Raw genomic sequence first — 24,172 nt, forward strand, 5'->3', positions numbered from 1 at the left:
GTACTGAAAATGTCCAGAAATTTGGAACAGAAACTTACAATAAAACACGACCCCTGACCCTCTGATCTATCAATCTTTCAAATAAACAAAAATACCTAGAAAAGCCTAGAAGAAGGTATGTCTTGGTAGTTACCTGATATCAGTTGCTGTGTTGGTCATAACCTTATACAGTGGGGCCTTGACTTACGAGTGTCCCGACTAACGAGTTTTTCGAGATACGAGCCGTCTCTTGGACGATTTTTTGCTTTGAGTTGCGAGCTAAAATTCGGGTTATGAGCCAGCTTCAGATACCCCACCGCTAGTTGGCGCAGCGAACGTCACAGTGAACACCACAACATCAGCCCAGCATCACGTGTCTCACTCGTTCACTTTATGATTTGACATACGAGTAATTTGAGTTACGAGCTCCGTCACAGAACGAATTAAACTCGTAAGTCAAGGCCCCACTGTAATTGCTTTTTGAGAACTTGAGTAGAATGAAGAGAACAGGAAAATGCAACAAATGAGCGTGTGTGTGTGTGTGTGTGTGTGTGTGTGTGTGTGTACGCGCGCGTGTGCCTGTGTGAAAGAGAACTCGAGAACTCATTTGGCTGTAAATGCTTTAAAATCTTACATATGCCAACAGGACACCCTCTTGCATATTTTTGTTCCAATCATTCCATTTTGCAAGCTGCATTATTCACAAATGAGACATTCAAGAAACACCAATTCTGAAATAAAAACGTGCACACCACCAGTGGAAAAGCAAACAAAAGCAGCTAATGTACTGTGGCTAAAAAAATTTTCAAACAAAGTGGCAGTAATTTACTGCCCTTGCTCTTAGCTGGACCGCATGAACATAATCAGAACCCCCAGGACTGATGGGAAAGTGTGATTTACAGTAAGTCTCAGGATAATAAAAGAAAATGAAAAAGCAAATTGCGCATGAACATGAAAGCTGTATTTCTTCTGCTTTCAGCAACTGAATCAAATTTCCAGCCAGAATTTCAGAGAGAAACTTAGAAGTCCCTCAAGAAGCAAGCTCTGAGCCAACCAGCAGCCACACGTGGACACTGCCCCGGCCGCTTGAATGACATAATTAATATTTGGAGATGACAGTGATTAGAAAGACGCACACTACGCCATCTGTGTGAGTAGAAGTAAAGAGGTAGGCAGAGCTGGATTTGAGTCTTGGCTATGTCACTTCTAATCCGGCATCTTCCAGCAGATTATTTAACATCTAGAAGCTCTCGTAATACCTGCTGAGTCAGACTGTTAGGTTGATTAAATAAGATAAAGTATCTAAAGCCCTTTGAAGGCTATTTAGTACATGCTAGTCTCAATAAATTATAAATTATACACTTTCATAAATAAGTTAGTATAGTCAATGCACTTAGAATAGTATCTGGTACATAGTCAACTCCTATATAAGTGTTTGTCAGTATTATTACTGTACAATAAAATCTTAGTTAATAGAATTTAGACAGTAGGGTGGCTAAGTTAATTTATTCTCATGGTAAAAACCTCCTCCAAACCACGTCAGTGCTCAAAGTCATTGAAAATTCTTCTAAAATATATTAGTCTAGCCCTGGCTGGTATGGCTCAGCTGGTTAGAGCATCGAACTGTGTACCAAGAAGTCACAGGTTCCATTACCAGTCAGGCCATATGCCTGGGTTTCGGGTTCACTCCCTGGTCGGAGTGTGTACGGGAGGCAACCAGAAACCGATTCTCTCTCTCTTTCTCATTCTCTTTTCCTCTCCCTTCCTCTCTCTTTAAAATCAGTGGAAATATATCCTCAGATGAGGATTGAAAAATAATAAAATAAAATATATTCTTTTACTTTCCAGGGTTAGTAAGACATATCCTCAGATGAGGATTGAAAAATAATAAAATATATTCTTTTACTTTCCAGGGTTAGTAAGAATAATAGGTTAAGTATCAATCTAAAACTTTTTACAAAAGTGGACCTTACTTGGCTCCAAGAACGCAAATCAGAAGCCGTGGGTTCTAGTAACAACTCTTTGATCTATCAGCTGTGTCATGTGGAGCCTCAGTTTACTCATCTGTACAATAAGGATAGGGATGCTTGTCATGCCCTTCTCATGATAGTTTTGGTAACTATCAAACACAATCATGCATGTAAAATTTCTTTAAAAACAAAAAAAATGCAAGGCAAATAAAAGATAGTATAAATGTGTTACTACTATTCTTTAGGGCACAATAGCCTATTTCTAGGGATGCATACACACAAGGGTATGGAAATTCCAGATTGTACCAAAGATAGTACTTTTTTATTATGGTAAACTATACATAACATAAAATTTACCATTTTTAAACTATTTTTATTAGTAAGTGTACATTTCAGTGGCATTAAGTACATTCACAATGGGCAACCATCACCACCATTGGTCCACAGAATGTTTTTCATCTTCCTAAACTAAGACACAGTACCCATCAAACAACTCCCTGTTATCCCATTCTACTTCATCTCTATCAATTTGACTATTTGAGATACTTCATATAAGAGGACTCATATAGGATATTGCTTTTTCAATAAATCCCTTATTTATTTTCTTACCTTTTCTATCTTTGTCTTTATTACTTGAGTGCAGAAAACAATGGCAGATAATTATTTGAGGATTTCCTTTTGTGGGTTCCAGATCCTTGAGGTCTGTGACAGAACTGTGAGTAAGGACCAGACACACCACCCCGATAGCATCCTCCAAGCCCTGAGGGGGCTGATGCCTCAGCCTGACCTTGATTGCAAATGTGAAAGACTTCTCAGAAGCTGTGATGTTTTAAGGCTATGCAATGAGGACCAGGGAATGGGGTCTGGTTACATTTCTACCATGAAAGCACTGTTTGATATTGAGTGAATCCGTCTCCACTCTGAGTCGTGTCAGTTAAACTTGAGGCCAACTGTGTTAAATGATCCCACAGCAGTATCAACGTCACACTCATGTTTTGATGGCATTTCTACTCTGCAAGATACAGATTTCATTCTCTCCCTCTATTTCAATCTCCACCCAAGAACAACACATTTTGTACACTAGAAATGGAAGAAGAGGAGTATATCTATGATATATTTTCTGGGAAAATAAAGTAGGATGAATGAAAAACTGGAAAAACAAACAAACAAACAAACAAACAAACTAAACTAAACTGGTTTTAGATATTCCTGGCAGGTCATTTGGTGATTCATCTCTCCTCTGACTGGAGGGAGGGGCGGGGGGGAGGCAGAGTGGAGAGGAGTTTCATAGCACATGCCAAAATGTTATTTAAAACACACACATACCCAGGAACAGAGGCTTTGCTCAAATTCAAGGCAATGACTTCACAACTGGAAAGAGAGATACTGAATTAAAGAAACCATATGAATTGTGAAAATAGAGCTACTCAATCATTTTGCATTATCTCTACATTACACCACCTAATACACCAGCTCTAGGATTCTAAGGCCCTGTTGAGTACAGAAAACAGTGTAGCCAAATATAAGATGTCATAGATGAAAAGAGTTATGTATTTGGAATGAGCAACTACCCTTATCATCCAGGAACTTCGCAACTTGGATGCATTTTATATGAGGAGACGCTTCTGGTCTGATAAGAGCCTGGCTCTGGGCAGAAGAACAAGATGACCCAAATTCTTACAGTGGAGACACTTTCACACATGAATTACCAAAGAAAAATGGCAGCTGCTTCAGAACACTGGCTGCCTGCCCCAGGAGCTGGCCCTCGGGGTGCTGGGAGCTCAGTCTGCAGGGCCCACTTTCAGCATGGATTGCAATCAGGACAGCAGGCCTAAGTACCTCATCCATCTGACTTCTAGAGTCAGGTGACAAGTTAGGCATATTATCGCTTTTCCCCCCAGATAGAGTAGCTCTTGTTTGAAAACTATAGCCCTTATTGGGTAGGATAAAGTCAACTTTATGAGTATGGATATTTCCAAAACTGTGTCCTCCAAACAGTTTCATAAATATGAACTAATGAGAGCAATGATACATGAAATACTGTAATGATAATTTGTAGTACTCTTACTTAAGAGTTTTATGAAATACTAGAGGCCCGATGCACGAAATTCATGCAATAGTAGGCCTTCCTTCCCCCGGCTGCTGGCACCGGCTTCTCTCTGGCACAGGACCCGGGCTTCCCTCACAGTCCAGGCTTTATCCGGTCTAATTAGCATATTATGCTTTTATTATTATAGATTTTTTTTCCACAAAAAGATGACAGAAGATAGGTCTATTTCCATTAAACTGATGTCAGAGACTGAAAATTTCTGAGTCATAGGATTTTAGAGACAGAAAAAAACTTCAAGTATTAGCTAAACCAACACCCTAGCGCATTCCTGGTATAGAATTCCTGAGAAAGGTCAGGCAGTCTGGAGAGGGAGATTGCGTCCTCGTGAAGGAACAGGCGAGGGGGATAGACTATGTGAAATTACACTAGGTCTTTGGCCTATTGGAATTTTGGTTTCTTCATCTATAAAAGAGGGAACTATCTTATAAGACTATGTGGGAGTAGAAATAATGTGTGTACAGCAGCAGTGTTCAGCTCTTGGTTATCAGTGAGTGTTAGTTTTTTTCCCCTTTTAGTTTTTAAAAAAATATATCTTTTTGTTGATTTTTAGAGAGAGAGGAAGGGAGAGGGATAAAGAGACAGGAACATCTATGAAAGAGGAACATCATGATCCGCTGCCTCCTGCACGCTCCCTACTAAGGATTGGGCCCACACCCTGGCATGTGCCCTGACCGTGAATTGAACCAGCAACCTCTTAATTCCTGGGTCAATGTTCAACTGCAGAGCCACACCGGCTGGGCCCCTTTTAGTTTTTTTAATTAAAAAGGTCTTTCATATATTGGGCTGAAATCTGCTTCTTTGTAACTTTTACCTGGTGACCTCAATTCAAATGTCTCATGGAACCATTTTTTCTTTCTTTTATAAGGCATCACTTCCAATACTTGGGCACAGTCATGAGGCTTTCTATAGCCTTTTCTTCTCCAGCTTAAACCTACCAAATTGCCTTCACTATTCCTTAGAACTAATGAATAACACAAGTCATACCTTTAGGGAGTACCAATAGAAATTGGAGGCAGACAAATTGGGAGCATATTAAGGCAGGATACTTACTTTCGAGGAGCCTAAATGTATAACACAGTCTGGGCAAAACTGGGGCTAAATCAAAATACAATTAAAGTATTATCACTGTGTAGGAGAAAGAGTAATTAAGTTTGATTGGAAAATCAGAGAAGGCTTCATGGGAGGTGACATTTGAGCTGGATATTCAAGAACTGGAAGGATTTTGAAGGGTTAAAAACTTATGCTGGGGGAATAGCATAGACAAAAGCATGTCAAAGTGAAAATGTATGAAATGTGCCCTGGCCAGTGTGGCTCAGTTGATTGGGTGGGTGTCGTCCCATGCACCAGGAGGTTCCTGGTTTGACTCCCGGTCAAAGCACATGCCTGGGTTTTGAGCTTGATCCCAGTAAGGGGAGTGCATGCAAGAGGCAGCCGATTGATGATCCACTCTCACATCAATGTGTCTCTCTCTCTCCCTCTCCTTTCCTCTCTATCTATAAAGCAATTGAAAAGTAGAAAAGAAAATGTATAAAATGTTTTAAGGTGGATGCTATGGAATTGTATCCTCCCAAAATTCATATGTGGATGCCCAAACTCCCAATCAGACTTTATTTGGAGATGCACTCTTTCAATTATGCACCCACTTCTTTTTAGTCTGATAGTGTGTTTCTCCCACTAGACTATGAGCATCTTGAAGACAGACACATGTAATTTGATTCTGTACCTGGCACCTACAAATGCTTATTCAATAGATTACTAAGACAAAATAGAAATGTTGACTTGAAGAAGTTCAGAGAACCAGGAAGATACTAAAATAGGTCTGTAGACTCTTAAAAACATTCTCTGAACTATATACACTTATAAGAGAGGCAGTTCTCCATACTGGCAACAAGACAAGATGTAATCATGATGGGGGCTCTGTCTGAATCCTTCTCCAGCCAACAGTTGCATCAATGTCTTAGATGAGGGCCCAATTAATATATAACACAATGTTAGCAGGTTCTGTAGATGCTAAATGATGGCATCAAATAATATGCTAAATCAAACATGGTGAAATATATAAGAATAGGTATGATAGGAATAGTGAGTACTGAGACATAAAATATTGATTACAGAAGTATGAGAAAGGAGAGATGCAGGTAAATGGCAAACATTGTGAGAACCTCACAAGAGATTTAGTCAACTGCAGGCTCATCATGAGTCAATAAAAAGATGATGCTACCCAGAAGCTGAGAATTTTGGTTGCAGAAATAAAAGTGCAAAATGAAGGGGATGGTCCTGCTGCATTCTACATAGTCCAGGCCTACCTGGGGAACTGTGTATTCACTCCAGTAGGCCACCATTTATGGGGGAAGAATCTTGAAAATGAGTGAGGAGGAGAAATAATGAAAATAATGCTAAATGTTTAGCTATAGAAAAAGGAGAATCTTTGGACAATGATATAATGAAAATGCACTACCACAGCCATACATGATCTCCCCTAATCCTTAAAAGAACATCATGAGGTCTAGGAGTTCATGAACTAGGTCTTCTACTTAAGAACAGAAAAGGCCCTCAAAGACTATTTGTCATTTTTATCCCAAAGTTCAAAGCAACACTGGAATTAATGAGGACACTAATAAGTTTCATAACAGATTGCTTAAATTAATAGCACATTGATTTTGACTCTTCTTTTAACTGTACTTACAAACTTATCTACAGATGTATTTTGGCTTTCTTTATTAGTCAAGAGTAAGGCTATAAGACACTGCTTCAAACACTATATAACATGCCTTAGAAGCTTAGAATTACCTGATAAAGAAAACCTCAAGTCACCTTCAAGTCTGAAATGACCACACACAAATGCTAAGGAAGGTAGAGTCCATGTCCTTTTGCTCCAGCATTTAACTTTGTCCTTCTCAAAGTCAGAATGTATAATAATAGGAATTCTTGAATTCCCATTTTATAAATGATCAAAGTGGGGCTCAAAGAGGTTAAGGAATTTACCCAAGGCCATACAGCTACTGAGCACTAGAGCAGAAACCGAGACCAACCTCACGATAAAGTCCAAGGAACATCCTTCCTTCACTTTCTGAGAAGCAGACATAGCAGAAAGAATGCGAATGAAGACCAGTTGGCTCAACATAAGAAAAAATAACCTTAGGATTTCTCAAAGACAAACATAGGTTAGCCTTGTGCCATGACACGGAAGAAAGTGTTAATGTAGAAGTGTGCAAATTAGAAAGAAAGCATTAATGTAGAACCACTTAGGAAGCTTTTGGAAGCAGTCACATATAAGCTAGAAAGTTGGATTGTATGACCTCTAAAGGTCATTCAGCTTAGAGAGAGACCCTCTAGGTCCACCTCCTCTCAAAAGAGCCAAGTAGCTGAGACCCATATCCTAATAGAAGTTTCCCAGAGACATTAACTTTCCCAAAACAAGAGTAAATGAAGCTGTTTTAACTGGCCCATGATTCAAACCATTTAGCTGGATTGTGCAGTAATCTTTTAAAATTTCCCCAGGCCCTTCCCAAATCACTTGGCAGGATGAAGGCTGCTGAGGACTGAGAAGAAACTGCCTAGAAGGCTGATGTAGCACCGGAGGGATGGGCTTCAGGGGGCAACTTCAACTCGCTACAGGATGCCTCTGTTAGCACCAAAGTGGCATTAATTTTAAGACCAGCATCTCAAGGTCTGCCCAGGAGTTACCTGTTATCTGGGCCCAAAGTTTGATTAGATGGTCATGATCAGCCTGTTCCCACTAACAATCGTTAGCAGAGAGATGCTTATCACCAACAAAAAGGCTTTCTATGAGCTCATGTCTTCAGTGTGGCTGCACTATTAATAGTTTTCTAGCCCTGCCTGGGTGGCTCAGTTGGTTGGAGGGTCATCTTGAAGACTGGAAGGTTGTAGGTCCAATTTCCTGTCAGGGCACATATCTAGGTTGCAGGTTCAATCCCTAGTCAGGGCACATACCTAAGTTGTGGGTTCAATCCTTAGTCAGGGCATGTGCAGGAGGTGGTCGATTGATGTTTCTTCCTCTTCCTCTTCCTCTTTCTCTCCCTCCCTCCCTCCTTCCCTTACTCTCTCTCTAAAGTCAATAAACATATCCTCGGGTGAGGATTTAAAAAAAGTTTGGGATAGTTATTTTAAAAAGTATGGAAGTTATAGAAAAAAACAAAAATTTTTAAAAATCACAGAAGGGCAATTAAGAATATCCATCTTCCAGAAAAGATATTCTATAAGCTCAAAAGCTCACAACCTAATTCTTTCTCTCCTCCCTATAAACACGGATTGCTATTTTAGAAGTGGAGTTATTGAGAATATGGATTGTGTAGTCAGAAAAACCTGAACTTGAATCCTGGCTCTGCCATTTAGTAATTGAGTTACTTTACCTCTTTAAGCTTGTTTTCCTGTCTATAAAATGGACACAACAGGACCTCCCACCCATGATTTTATGGCACATGAAATGGGATAGTATTGTGAGTAAAGTGTCCAGTACAGCACCTGGGACAGAACAAACATCTAGGCAATATTAGCTGTAAGAGTACTTCCTTCCATAGGGATGTGCTAACTCCACCAAAAAAGTGAGCTTCATAAGAAGAGAGTGTTTTTTTCACCACTGTGTGTTTAGTATAATGCCTGGCACACAGTTGGCACTCAATAAATACCTGTTGAATGAATGAGTGAATATAAGTGTTTGGAAAAGAACTGAAATTAGAGACGTGGGAAGAATCTCCAGGAAAACATAGCTATCTGAGTTCAAAAGATGAATGAAAGCCATGGATAGAAAAGCCTTGCAAGTCAACGTGAATTCTACACAAGTTATTCCAAAGGCTGGAGTTGGTCAGGTCTGACGAACGTCCAATAGGATCCTTTACAGAAAATGAGTTACTCTTAGTTGCAGCAATTGGGGGCAGAGCGAGAGCCCTCTGAGGCATGTGGGGAGTTGAGCTTCCTAAGCGGCTGGACCAGCTAAAGCTCGGAGCATTTGTTAAAACAAATGAAGCATTTGATGGAGTAAACCCAGGCAGAGAGATATTTAAGCATGGGGCCTTGACAGGATCTGCCCTGAAGTAATATCGCTTGGAACTAAAGAGATGATTAGTGAGCTTCTCAGGGCCCTACAGGAAATCTTGCCTGGCACAGGAATGCAGAAATTTCCAACCTTGTCTAAGAGCAGTTTCCCCGCACTCCACCGCCTCCTAATGAGGTCTGTAATGGGTTGCAGAGCTCACTGCCTGCTGAAGGCCTCGCTGCCTTCCTCCTATTGTGGGTCCTTATCCCAAACAAGGGACTTGTCCTGTTTGTGGACTAACTTCCCCTGCAAGCTCAGGAGAGTTACAATGGAGTTGTGGGCATGTAAGCCTCCAGAAAACAGGCCAGAGCAAATGAAGGGCTGCCCCCTACCTCAGACGGCCATGAGCTAGGCCTCGCTGAGGAAGATGTGAAAATCCTTTGTTCCAGGGTAACTGTCTGTTTTCAAACAGGTATGTTTACATCCTTCTTTAAAGCACCCACCACTCGTGCTTTCCACACAGCCCAGGGAGCCATTTGCAGAACATGCCAGCACCTCTGCCTGGAAGCTGAATGCCTCACTGACAGGCACACAGGGGAGGGGACAGAGGGCTGGTGTGAGGGGCTGGGGCCCAGAGCTGGAGCTGGAGCTGAAATAATTGGCTGCAAAGACTCCTGAGTGGTGAGGCTGGCTCTCTCCGCCCCTACGTGCCGTGCAGCCAGAGGTAAACTCCTCCCCTCTGAGAAGGCTTGGAAGAATCAAGATGGACTATAAAGGATCGTTTTCCTGCTCTTTTTTGACAGAATCCCATAGCCCTCATCTTGTAGGTTTCTTTCCCTACAGTGAAAAGACTGGTCAAGTAAAGAAGATTAACAAGAGTCCTGGAGAGAGCAGCTTGATTGAAGGGGAACTGATTTCCATGCCATGTGCTTCTAAGCTGGATTCCAGGCAAAGGGACCAAGAGCTTGTTAGTTCTGGAGAGAAAGCAGCCATAGCAAGCTGGCCAGGACTTTCCCTGCTTTCCTATCAAGGCAGTGTTCTCACTGCTTCCAGGTTTAGATCAGATTTTTTTTATTATTATTATTGCTATAAAGGAACATGAAACTAACTTTGGGTGATCAGGAAAGGCTTATCTGAGGAGATGACAATTGCGCCCAGACCTGAAGGAGGGGAAAGCAAGAGAAGAGGATTTGGGGTAGGGAGAATAGCATATCAATATGCATTTCGGTCAGGAATGAGCCTGGCTTGCTGGAGGGGCTGCAAGGAAGCTAGTGTGGCTGGCGCATAGCCTGCTGAGGAGAACAGTGCAAGGGGAAGTTTGGGAGATGAGACAATGCTGGGTCATTAGGGCCTAGGACTTCCGGACTTGCCCTGTGGTTCCATTGCTGCCCTGGGTCCTTTCTATCAAAGTAAAATCCCTCTGTGCTTTAGACTTTAACCTACAAAATTTTTCTACCCAGAGGGAGAATGAAAGACTGCCTTTCGAGGAGGGTTAAACATCAGATTATAATCAGTAATGATAATCCATTACACATAAAGTACTTTATCTGTTTTTAAGCATTACACACACACACACATGCAAATCAGTTTTAGAAAAATTTCTTTTTATAAAATGTAGTTCCTAGAATTTCAAAGTTGGGAAAGATAGGAGGAGAACTTCTCATGCTGCAAGGAGGAAATGCAAGTTAGGAGATTTACCTGAGGTTCCAGCTGTTGTTTCATTAGAGTAGCACCTTGGAATAGAAATACAATCCCAGTGACATGTGCGATGGTAAAATGTTTAGTAGCCACATTTAGAAGAACCAGGCAAAATTAAATTTAATAATAGATTTCACATAATCCAATATGTGAAACATTATCACTTCAAAAAATTATTACTAAGTTATTTTAAGTCCTTTTTTCATACTAAGCCTTTGGGATCCAGTTGTGGCTGTACACTTACACTAATCTCATTGTGAACTGACCACTTTCAGGTGCTCAACAGCCTCAGGTATCTAGTGTCTGAAGCCTTGGAGCTTCACAATGGCCATGGAGTTGAGTTGGGTCTGAATATAAGCTCTTTCTTAAGTGCTCTTCCCCCAGATCATACTACCCTACCCTTGGGAATAACAGCACATCTGCAGTGAGCAGCTATCTGTGTTAGAGTCTGTGAGGGCACGTCACACTTTATCCGGTGCTTGTGACAACCCTTTAGAGCCAGTGTCACTTCCCTCCTTTTCCATAGGAGGTTATAGAGGTTCCAAGTGCTTCTGTTGTTGACAGTGGCAGGACAATGTCAGTCCTTTAAAGAAAGCAATGCTATCATTAGGAGGATATGGCTAAGGCCAAAACCTGCTGAAATTGGGCTGTATTAAACACCACATGGCTCCCCCAGCAATTTCACCAGAAGTTCCTGCAACCAGCTACCAGTTTTGAACATGAAACAAAGGATGGATGAGCTGCCAGAGACTCCAGTCCCAGAAGGACTGTCCTTTAGCTTACCAAGTACCGAGGTTCCTGTCACAGTCCACCCTTATCTTGCCCCTTCGCCCACTAAATGCTCCAAATACACATAATAAGTTGCACGAGGAAAGGACTCAGCTACCCCATTCAAACTAGCTGTGAACTAAGCTCCAAGCTATAGGCCAGTCAATAGCATTTAAATAGACTCTTTATGTGCCATGGAAAATCAAGTAGAAGAGAGGGGGAACAAGAGGAAGCAACCACTCCTGAACTAGAGAACCTGGTCCCAGCCCCTTGATGGTCAAGTTCTCAGGGAAGAGATGCATTAAGGTGCTGATGCCAGCATGCATCTGTCTATTGTGACCGTGCAGACAGCTGTCCTATGGCAATTCATAGATGTGTTTCTTGGCCAGGAAAACCATCTTAGGTGATAGATACCAATACCTCCACCCACAAGTGAGCAAAAGGAAGCTCAGAGTCATAGTAACTCCAGAACCCATGTTCATGAGGACCATGCTGTGCATTTCCCTACTATGTGCAAAACTCCAAGGCCGTGGAGAAAACCAGCTCTCCATTGAAAAAAGCAAGCCAGGCCCGGCCAGCGTGGCTCAGTGGTTGAGTGTCGGCCTATGAACCAGGAGGTCACTGTTTGATTCTCGGTCAGGGCACATGCCCAGGTTGCTGGCTCGATCCCCAGTGGGAGGCGTGCAGGAGGCAGCCAATCAATGATTCTCTCTCATTATTGATGTTTCTATCTCTCTCTCTCCCTCTCCCTTCCTCTCTGAAATCAATAAAAATATATTTTAAAAAAATAAAAAATAAACATAAAAAAGCAAGCCAGGGCAAAACTACCCCCAAATCTAGTCTGTGTGCACAGAGAACTAGTTGCAGTTGGAAGCAGGCCTCGGTATTTTTTTAAAGTAGTAGGCTCCCTCCCTTTCAGCTACCTGGGGCTACAATTTCCAGTCCCTTAATATATTTTAAAAAATAAAAAATAAACATAAAAAAGCAAGCCAGGGCAAAACTACCCCCAAATCTAGTCTGTGTGCACAGAGAACTAGTTGCAGTTGGAAGCAGGCCTCGGTATTTTTTTAAAGTAGTAGGCTCCCTCCCTTTCAGCTACCTGGGGCTACAATTTCCAGTCCCTTCTCCAAAAGAAACATTTGGCTTTCTGTGGAGAACCTCTGAGACCTCATGTGACTGAGAATGGAAGAAGGGGATAAGAGGCCCTCCTCACACCCCTCCCCAAATCCCCTGGGGAAGCTGAGGTTGGGCCCCTGTGGATCCATGTACTTTAGGAGGCCCTTGGTTCGGAAGCATTTGTTTCAGACATTACCCCCCTACCCCATCAATAGTAGCTTTCATCAGCTCTTCCCCGGTGGTCTTGTCTCTTTTCAATTTCATTTCCTGTTGGAAAGGTAACTGTTTAGTGCTACTGACTGCACTGGGTTAACAGAAAATCAGGGCCTGAGTGAGGCTGGGGAGCCAGGGTAGGACTGATGGAAACAGAGTGGCCAAGTGAAGAGAATGGCATTAAAGAACATCACGTGTTGGATTTTATTTTGACTGCTCCCCCAAGTGAGAGAAATTGCCCCGCAGGAGCAGGGAATAGAGAGGCAAGGGAGATAGTGTCATCAGCTGCCATGCTGCATTTGGCCTGAGGCCTTGGTGGGAGTTTTGGCACTACCACTCACCAGCTGTGCCCCACAGCCAAGTCCTTTAACTCACATGAGCCTCTGTCACCTACCTGTTCTATTGCAAAGGCTGGTGTGAATTCACATGATGTGTGCAACATGCTTAGCAAGTGCATCACACCTAGTAGGTATTCACACGTAGTAGCTATGAACTGGCGCAGATGCTGTTTGAACCTATTCAATTTAACACCAGATTTTCTACTACACACCAGACATTGTGCAATACGAGCATGCCCATAGATTAGAGAGCCCCTGATTTTAAAGAGACAGGCACAATACAGCATTTCAATACAGCATGGTAAAGACTCTAATCAAGATAGACATAAAGAGGTATAGAGCACATATGAAATATTTAGGGGCACTGTTGGCAGCGTGGTCAATGGGGTTGATGAAAGATTTTATTAATTGTCTTTCTCTCCTCTAGAATGTAAAGTCCAACAAAGCGGGAATACAGCCTGTCTTACTCAGCACTGTGCTCCTTAGGAGCGCTATGGGGAAAAGGGGGTGAGCGAATGTTCACGGTGATGCTTAAGTAAAGAAGGAGTTAGCCAAGTGTAGAACGGGGCTAAAGATATCCAGTCAGAAGAAACTGCACCAGCAAAGACATATCCCTAAAGATATCTTTAGGAAATTAAGAGGCAGGCTGTTGAAACAAATGGAGTACAAAGTATGGAGTGTAGGGGTGAGGAGAGAGGACTCAACAGGGGTAAGACCATGGAAAATCTTGTTTACCAAGTTAAGAAGTATGGCGCTTGTGTGGGTGAACACTCGTGTGTAAGGCCATTGTGGGCAGTTGCTGACATGGGCTGATTTAATAGGACCTGCAATTCCTGCTCCAAGCCTAAAATATGCTTTCCTTGTGAGACTGCCAAAGTACCTATGATTTTTTTATTTTATTATCAAGCCCAAAGTAATAACCACATTAACCAAAAACAGCTGCTACTTCTTATTCTCCAATTAGTTTATCAGATTTGCTAGTCAGATCAATTTTCACAGCAACCATATGAGGTAGTTACTTTCTTTCTTTCTTTCTTTTTTTTTTTTTTTGAGGTAGTTACTTTCAATCACTCCTTTGACAAATGAGGAGACCAAAGCACAGATAGGTTGAGTGGCTTGCCCAAAGTCACACAGTATTCCAGTAGTAGAGTCAGGATGCAAACCTAGTTACCTTGGCTCCAGAATGCATTCTTTTAACCACCATTTTATTTCAAATGTATCTTCCAGTTCACCATTTCTCTCTTCAGTTGAATGCATCCACTGTTTAACCAATTTGATGAATTTTTCATTTCTATAACTTTTTTAATTCTAGAATTCCTATTTAGTTCTCTTAAAATGTCTACTTTTTTGTCATATTATCCTGTACTTGCCCTATGGTTTCTATTTCCTCTTTCATCACCAAACATTTTCTAACATTTATACCCTCAAATTCATCTGTTGCATTTAGTTTCTAAGATGTGAACTTCTCCACATGTTTGATCTGCTGGCTCTCACTTATGGTGGCATTTTTCCTCTCTCTCTCTCTCTCTCTCTCTCTCTCTCTCTCTCAATCCTCACCCAAGGATATTTTCCCATTGATTTTTCCCATTGTTTAGAGAGAGTGGAAGGAAGGGGAGAGACAGAGAGAGGGAAACATGGATGTGAGAGAGGCACATTGATTGGTTGCCTCCTGCATGCGCCCTGACCAGGACCTGAAATCGAGCATGCCACTGAGGTATGTGCCCTCCACCGAAATTGAACCCAATACCCTTCAGTCTCGGGCCAATGCTCTATCCACTGAACCAAATGGCTAGTGCGCATTTTTCCTCTCTTGCATTTATCCTATCTAATAAAAGAGTAATAAGCAAATTGACCATCACTCCAACACACAAGATGGCCACCCCCATGTGGACACAAGATGGCCAGCAGGGGAAGGCAGTTGGGAGGGACCAGGCCTGCAGGGGAGGGCAGTTGGGGGCAATCAGGCTGGCAGGGGAGCAGTTAGGGGCACTCAGGCAGGCAGGCAGGGAAGTGGTTGGGAGCCAGCAGTCCTGGATTGTGAGAGGGATGTCTGACTGCCCGTTTAGCAGTCAGACATCCCTCAAGGGATCCCAGATTGGAGAGGGTGCAGGCGGGGCTGAGGGACACACCCCTCTCTCCCCTGCATGAATTTCGTGCACCGGGCCTCTAGTAGTAATATATAAAAGTAAACTTAACATCAGCAGGAGTTTGCTGTTGTTGTTTTGATTTTTTTTAATTTTGATTCTGGTGTGAGACCCACATGTACTGAGATGTTGAGACACTTTTATGACCTGCTTTTCAGTATCTCACAGTTCAATTAATTCCAGACCAAGTTTTTACATTATCTTCTTGGCTTGTGGCTTGTGCACCACACAGTAAGAACCCCAAACCCATACACATGTTTAGCATAGGTTTGGTTTAGATTTCTCATGGGTGATCCCCATGACTCAGGGTGGCTGACAGATTTCCACAGCAGAAACCTCAGCAGAATCTTCCTTATTTCATGCTCAGCCTCGTCATTCCTCACTGAAAGCTAGCTACATAGGCGGTTGGTGGCTATGGCCTCAACGCTCATCCCCACTGGGTACTTACTGAAACTCCAGCCCCTAAGAACCCTACATATTGCCCATATTTTCATAGGGCCTTTTGTTTAATATCTTCTCACTAATCATTGCTCCATTACTGAGCTTGCTCTTTGTTTCTAGCACCTGGGATTTCTACTTTTTGCATATAAGTCTGGCAATGGATTTTTTTCCCATTGTATATTTTCACCAGCATCTCTCTATGATTGGCTGATATGTCCCTTGACAACCTAGTCTATCAAATTGACCAGAAGGTTATGATTAAGCACTTCGATATCAATCTTTCTTTTATGGAGGACAGAGACCTTTGTCTGATTCATCTTTCGATCCTAGGTCTTCAGACAGTGCCCAGAACAGAGTAGGCAGCAATCAGGATTTGACAAATGAATGAATGAATTAATCATCTTTTCTTTTATTTTAAGTGGGAATGAAAGACCATGCAATAATGATCTTCTAGACAAAGAAGATACCAAGAATCCCTGGAAAGCCATCCATGCTCTCTGGAAGGTCATGCTGAACATACAAAAAGTTTGAGGCCTGCCTGAGTTCAGTGCTTTGGCTTGTAGGTTCATTACTACTGACACTACTTCTCTCTTGAAGGGCAATCACCGCTAATTACATGCTGGTCTAGCAGAACTATGAAGGCTGGCAGGCTAGGATCTTCACAGGGCTCTGCTGCCTTTCAGCACACACTGATGTCCCTTCATAGCCACACTTGGAACCTGATTAATAGCATGTAGGAGGCAATAATGTCATTTTTCTTATTGGTGCCATAAGGAGCTGGCCAATTAAGTTCACATTTTTGGAGCACCTGACACAGAGTAGGCACAGAGTTAACATTTAGTGTGCTTCATGTCTTCTCCTCCATTAAAAACAGTTCATAAATGTTTGTTGAAAATCTTCTGCCTCCTGGGTACTGTGCTTGGTGCTGGAGGTGGAGAAGAATGACATACAGTCCCTGTTTCAAGCCTTAATTAGATAAAGAATTTCCAGATCAAACTGAATAAAAACTTACTCTAAATGTCCTTTGATTTAAGGTGAAAAGACATCTCACCTCATCCTGCCACCCTAAAATACCTAAGAAGCATAACCAGCAAAATAATTTTGTCTATGACTATGCTGTACAGTTCTCTCACCTCAGAGAAGAAATACACTCCCAGTGAATATGTAATAGAGAGCTGATCACCAAAGGCAATTTTTTATTTGTTTTTTGGTTAATCCTCACCCAAGGATATTTTTCCATTTATTTTTAGGGAGAGTGGAAGAGAGAGGGAAAGACAGAAACATTGATGTGAGAGAAACACATCGACTGGCTGCCTCCCGCACGAGCCCTGACCAGGGCCCGGCCAGGGAGGAACCTGCAACCAAGGTGTATGCCCTTGACCCGGATGGAACCTGGGAGTCTTTGGTCCGCAGGCCGATGCTAACTGGCTAGGGCTTCTCAAAGGCAATTTTTGACAATGAGTTTTGAGTTCCTTTTATCATTATAATCCCAGAACCTTGAATCGTGCCTGAACTAAAGTAGAAACTCAGTAAGTTTGTTGAATGTATTGGCACACATATATGTGGGTGTGGCCCATCCATCTATGTCCCCAGATATGGTGTGGCCCATCATTCCACACATATTTATTGAAGATTTCCTATGAACAGCAGTCTGTCTGAGATCTTGTGATGGGGACAAAGACAAAAAAAAAAGAACAAGATATCTTACCTATGAGGAATTTTCAGGTTTAAGGGTGAGGTGTCTAGGTATGTCAGTCACCATGATATAACATAGAAAATGCAAAGAGAAAACCATGGAAATGGGCTATGGGAGTTCCAAAGGATAGGCCACTTCCTGCAGAGGCAGAGGGATTAGGTAAGACTATGGCTCATGGAGACTTTATGCTCAGACTTGAAGAAGAAGTAATTTGCCGCCTTGTAGAGGGAGAGAGTGGGTATTGGCAAGGAAGGAAGGGCCAGTCAGATGGGAAGAATGACTTAGACAAAAGCAGAGGGTCAGAAAAGCACAGGCTATATAGACAGAAATACAAATTTGGCTGGAAATGCGTAAAGGGGTATGGGGGGGGACTAAGGAGAAATAAGGCTGGAAAAGTAATATGTGGCCATTGCAGGGGCTTTAAATGTGTCCTGATTTATCATTCCAGGATAGAGGCTCTCTATAGAGTAGCCAGTGCTTAGCATATGGCCAGGCTTCATTAACACTACAACAACCTCATAGTAGGAACCTGCTCCCCACGCGCACAGAGGAAGCTGCCATCTGTATGCGCAGGCAATTACAAACACTTCACATATTCTGTCCTGAACCCTGCAAGCGTATCAAATACTCACTGTAAAAGGTCACCCAGCAAACAGCTCTGAGCAATCCTGGCTCAGGCAGAATCAAATCCCCTAAATAAGATCCACTGATGTCGTGTCAGGAAGGTCAGCAACAACCCTATTTCACATCTTGAAGCGTTTTCACCATGTGGAACATTTTAGGGGAAGAAGGGAGAGGAAAGAGAAAGAAAGAGAGAGAGAGAGAAGAAAAAAAAAACCCTCCAGAAAAAATAGAATTCCAAGTCATTAAATGTGAAATGATCACAAAGTAAGCAGGGAATTTATTTTGGCCCCCACCTCTTTCCAGTGATCTAAAAAGCAGTTGATTTCAAAGTAGCTGTGCCAGGGTTCGAACTGGAGTTTCACGCCTCCCTTCCTCCCCCTCCCCCAGTGGGTCCCCACTGTGTACCTTTGTCGAGCTCACTTGAAATGTTCCATGATGAGGTAGGCACTAACTCAGCAGTGACTGACAACTCTGTTTCTGAAAAGAAAAAGGAGAGAGGGGAGAGAGATGAGGGCAACATTAACCTCAGTAACTTATGGGCTGTTAGAAGCATTACAGGAGATTTCCTAAGGCCCTGCCTTCTGAGAGCAACCGCTGCCATTCCATAGCGTATTAAACAGAACGGCCGCTCCCCCTGCCAGGCAGAGGTGCCTGCGTTGGAGAGGCTGTCCAGATGAACGATCTGTAGGCCAGATCGGAAGGTTGTTGTGTTTGAAACACAGGCTTAAAAATTAAAATGCAAATATTTCATTAACGAAAAACCAAGCCTGCAAAAATGATCCACCATTATCAAACATAAGCTCTCCCATGTCTTGTTAGAAGGCCAGTCTTAGATGGATATATTCAACAGTCCTCTCACGAAAAATAAGGAAGACCAATGTTGCTTTGGCTGCTGATTTCATTCATGCTTGTGAATTTATAGCATTTGTATTCCTAGAGAAACCCATGCCTCTATATTGAAATCCTCCGTCAAGACAAAAGATAGCATTTGAATACGGAGAGCTATCTGTGGTTAACTGAACTTAAAAGATAAATTTCAAAACCACCATAAATTAAAGCCAATATGCAAATCAACAAACTAAAGGTCATAATATATTATGAAGATTTTAAAACTCCTCACTAATATGCTGTAATAATACAAATGATAACTTTGTTGTTTTTGCAAATGTAAGCCATGACACCATCCTACTAGTACATTTTCATAGGATTGCACTAAGCTCCCCTTAGGTGACTTCTACACACACACACACACACACACACACACACACACACACACACTCACTCACTATGTTATGAAACTTTAGTGCTGTGCAGGATCTCAGAGTGCCCAGAGCCCTAGGCCATTAGAGATATGGTACCCATGCTGTAAGTTCCCCTTCCTTCAAGCTGGTACAGACATCACTCATCAATCATGGCCCTTCTTGTCTAATAAACCTGGGATCTGCCTTGGCGTCTTTTCAACACACTCCTCTAGGCAGCCACTAAGAATGCATCTGAGTTGGCATCTGAGGTGAACTTTAGTAAGTGGAAGAATTGGGATTCAAATCCAGGTCTGTCTGACTCTACCACCCATACACAACTCCCAGCAGGCCGTGCTGCCTAGTACTCAGGTCTGTGAAACAAACCTGAGTTGCTTTTCACCTCACCGCTCCCTTGCTTCACCTTTTCACCTAGATAAGCACACTTTCCACATTTCCTTATTTGCTGATGGGAGCTGTCTGCCACATGGCTGTAGGAGCCACACACCACCGTCAGTGAGCTTGGCCAAGGACAGGATGTTTACCTGCGGAGACCTTGCAGGGGCCCACTTGTAGCTTGTCTCCTGAGTCTTCGATCAACCTGCCACACACGGCTGAGACAAAAGGGTTGTTTGGTTTGTACATACCTCCTTGGTTTGCCTCTTTCCCTGTCCATGTGGGAAAGAAAGCCAGTGGGAAAGAAAGTACACAAACCATACATGCCCTCCCTATTTCATATGGCCCCTGTCGCCTCCTACCTCCTGAGGGGGGACAAAAAAGCATAGATTCTTTTAAGGGTACCTGAAGTCTGATGTCGGACAGGCTGTATGACAGAGGTCTTAAAGCACATAAAATTCCAAATAGGAAACCAAAAAGAAACATTTACCCAAATAAGAAAACTGCTTAACACAACACCCCAGGAAAAGGCGGTGCTTCTGCTTCAGCCACTTGTCCTGGGAAGAGCATTTACACAGGTGATCCCACCAGGAAGAGCTGAGTGTCTACACTGCAGGGCCCTCAGAGAATGACTATCACCCAGTTCCACCCTGGCCCCATCCGATACCACCCACTTGGCGTTTTGAATAGTAATGGCCCCTTGTTTGCAGTAGCAGGGGCCACTGTGGTTTGCCTTAGAAAAAGGCTCATCAGCCCAGCCGGTGTGACTCAGTGATTGAGTGTTGACCTAAAAACAGGAGGTCATGGTTCGATTACTGGTCAGGGCACATGCCCAGGTTGCTGGCTCCATCGCCAGTATGAGGCATGCAGGAGGCAGTAGATTAATGATTTTCTCTCATCATTGATGTTTCTCTCTTTCTCTCCCCCCTTCCTCTTTGAAATCAATAAAAAATATTTTAGAAAAGAAAAAGGTTCATCAAACACTCCAACGTGCATGCTTCAGGGAACTTGGGAACAGAAGCATGGTAGCCAAGGAGGCATTTCAAGCACGGAAGCTAAGGATGGCAAAGTGGTGGGATTAAGACAGATCTTGACAACATTTACATTCAATATTTTCATAGCTCCATCTTACTGCTGCTCACAGTTACATTGCCAGCATTATAGGCTTCATTTTGCAGTACTAATTCTACAGAAAGTTAGTTGTAGTATGTCACTTGGTTTTTCTAACCTGAGTTAGAATATAATTCAATCGCTGATTGAATATAATTTAGGGCTGATGACAAATGAATAGAATCTTGGCACTGCTAACAGTGAAATTGTCCCCATGTGTCCCTGGACAATAATTACCACTTGGTTCATGGGGTACAGCAAAGATCATTTCAATTCACAAGCTCATTAAGGGACTGTGATGATTTGGAGGAATGTTGTTCTCAGCCTCAAGATCTATTGCTTTAGATAACCGCATGTTCAGCTTCTCAGATAAAATGATAATAAAAACAGATCAAGTATTTTGAAATATAAATAATCTCGCTCTGAAAAATATTATCTTGAGCCACATTTGTAAAAGGTTATTTTATGTGAAAAGTTTAGTAATTCCCCTCACAAAAATAATGTTTAATAAGCGCTGCCCCCCACCTGCCCCATGAAAGGAAGGCTGAAATTTACCTAAAAGAAATTGAGCACATCTCAACTTGACCTCCATTGATTCCAGAGTCAGCAGCAGTGTTAGAGAGAGACATGACCATCAGTCTTGACCCTGCAGTACAAGCATGTCAAACTCACAGCCCACGGGCCACATGCCTCATTTGTTTGGCCCGTGTTAGCCTTTGAGTTTGACATGCTTGCTGTAGTATCTCCACTGGTGGATTCGGCTCCTCTCCTATTCTCACGATGGCTAAGGGATGAGCTATTTAATACCAGACCAGCAGCTTTTCTTTGTGTAAAATTACTGTGGTAACAGCAAATTAGTATGTGTCAATTAGGGCACAGTACAATATTTCATGGAAACAGACACCTAGATTAAAATACTAACTTCTGCCATTTATAATTCTGTGATCATGAGAAAGTTACTTTCTGTAAGATGGGGACAGTAAAGCTGTCTCACTGGACTGCAGGAAGGATTAAATTAGACAGTGGGCCATAGGGTCCTGTACAGTGCCCAGCACAGAACGCACACTCAAGGATCTTTCACACTGCCCCACTCTGTCTAGTAAGGCAGATGTAGCCATTCTCCATGTGGACATACTCCAGTTAGCTGCTAGGTCCTTGTCTGGGTTTGAAATAATACAAATGCCGGGCTTTTAGAAAGATTCTATTTCACATGCCTTACTAATCCAAGCCAATCTTTTCATTTTGTGAGGTTTTCCTGAATTGGTCACCAGCTCTCTCAGAACATAAGTGTTTTATGTGGTTTGATCCAATTGAGGCAAATGGAGCATGTTTTAGAAAACTCCAGCTCTTATCTTTCCTGACCTCGGCGGGAGGGCGCACCATTCTTCTCCCGATTTGATCAATAGGAGCTATTATCTTTGCAGTTTCACTGATGATTGACTTCTTGGCACTGGTTCTGCAAACCATAAGGTTTTGGTATTTAAGCCTGAACAGTGGGAGTGTTATTTGGAGGGAAGGAGAAAAAAAATAAGCCTTGAATCCTCCTCATTGATAAAAGCCTGCGCTTTCCAAAAGGATTACTGGTTCATCTCAGCAGTTGGCAGGTAGAGACCCAATGTTCACAGGAAGCAGAAGCTCTTCCAAAAAGCACCCGGCCATGCCACATCCTGTCTCCTGAGCCAGTGATACGTGAGGTTACACAGACACAGACCAGCACACTCATGAGACCAATGTCCAGCCCAGTGGTCACAAAGGAGAGCGTGAGGGGACAAGTGGCTACCCCAGTGCCTTTCTCGTAAATGTGGCAAAGCCATTAATTTGTTGAAGAAAGAAAAAGTTTTTTTTTTAAATATACTGACATCTGTGGCATTATTAATCTTTTTATATAGAAGAAATTGAAGGAAAAAAAAGTTCTCCAGATCTACGAGGCTCTCCTTTTGCTCGGAGATCTTCTCAACATTTCTACAAGGTGGGTAGGTACCACCCTCATCTTCATTTAAAGACTGAATAACCTGAGGCAGGACATACTAAGGCACTTGCCTACTTAAGTTTGTTGGGGTGGGAATGGGGACTGTGGTCAAACCCAGGGGGTCTGAAGGCAGAGCCAGTGTCTCAAACTGCCAAAATGGGGTGGGGTGGAGGCTGCTCTCAGACTTAAGACCTCCTCAGCCCCAGAAGACCCTGTGAACTTTAAGCTCTGCAGAACACAGTTTGAGAACCAGTACCAAAGGCTACACTCCTCCCCCATCAGTAGTTGGTTCCCTAATTCTAAAACCTCAAGAGGATGGTGGGCAACACAAAGGGAGGAGAGGAAGCAAGTCTGGATCACACACAAACGCTTTACCCCCTTGGGAAATACTATCCTTTCTTTAAATCTGCTAAATTAATATTTAAGTTCACACGCAGTTCTTGTATTTAAAGGAATTATACTACCAAAGCACCATGGCAACACACATCTTTAAAGTGAATACAAACAGTCTTGAAAACGATCTTACTTGAAATTGTCATACTTGGGATCTCTTCCATGGAACTGTAGGGATTCACTCATTCATTCATTCGACACACGTATGCATGGTCATTTCCCATGTATAAGAACTGGGATTAAAAAAGCTTGACCTGGTCCCTAACAGTGATCAAGAACCTACAGTCTACTGGGAAAGTAGTACAGAGACAAGATTATAAACTACAATGGGGCAACAGTAGAAAAGGACAGAAACGGCCTCCCTATCCCATGAGTCATTCCTCCCACCTCATCCCATCCAGACCACAGACACCCAAACTACTGAATAAAATATCAGAAAAAATATAATGCATAGCTCAGATTGAAGAGGACATTCTCAGGTGCCCAAAAGGAAGAGAACAGCAAGCGGGAACTGATGCGGAAGGTGCCCTCTGGGCTGTGGGCTGCGTTGTCAGTGCTCATTTGAAAACCAAAGATGTGACCAGAAGAATTTCTCCCCTAAAGCCTTCATGAGAGCCTGGAGAGTCCCCCATCTGTGAGAAGGGAGTGGAAACACTTCTCCCATTGGCCCAGACAGCTGCTAGAACCCTTGTAGTCCATCCAGACCTTGGGTAGCGTGGGAGGAAATGTCTACACAAGAAATCAAAAGGGTGTGTAAAGACCAGAAAGGTCTAAGGTATCCTTCACCAAATTTCCCTCCATGGTTATAGGGAGCAGCTATAGTGTCAAGCCTTGGACTGAACTGTGGCAGGGCCACAAACAAGTCCCAGCTTGGAGGGCAGAACCCTCCTAGCATAATTAAGCCTGACCTTATAGTTCTCCCTAGTTCCTTCCTAGGTAGCTAATGGGCTGTGGGAGGTGTAGCAAGTGCTAC

The 24,172-nt window shown here is 42.7% G+C and overlaps 1 protein-coding gene across 1 annotated transcript in view; it reads right to left on the minus strand.

Annotated features, from left to right (window-relative positions):
* Positions 1 to 24,172, minus strand: part of ROR1 (receptor tyrosine kinase-like orphan receptor 1) — a 174,073-nt gene that overhangs the window by 146,535 nt on the left and 3,366 nt on the right. Inside the window, exons 3-4 of the mRNA XM_014549239.1 lie at positions 23,905 to 23,928; positions 18,499 to 18,570 (exon numbers count right to left, since the gene is read on the minus strand). Coding sequence (XP_014404725.1) covers positions 18,499 to 18,570; positions 23,905 to 23,928 — 96 coding nt within the window. The remainder of the gene's footprint in view (positions 1 to 18,498; positions 18,571 to 23,904; positions 23,929 to 24,172) is intronic.

The sequence above is a fragment of the Myotis brandtii genome, unplaced genomic scaffold (assembly GCF_000412655.1).
Source record: "Myotis brandtii unplaced genomic scaffold, ASM41265v1 scaffold540, whole genome shotgun sequence".
Classification (NCBI taxonomy): domain Eukaryota; kingdom Metazoa; phylum Chordata; class Mammalia; order Chiroptera; family Vespertilionidae; genus Myotis; species Myotis brandtii.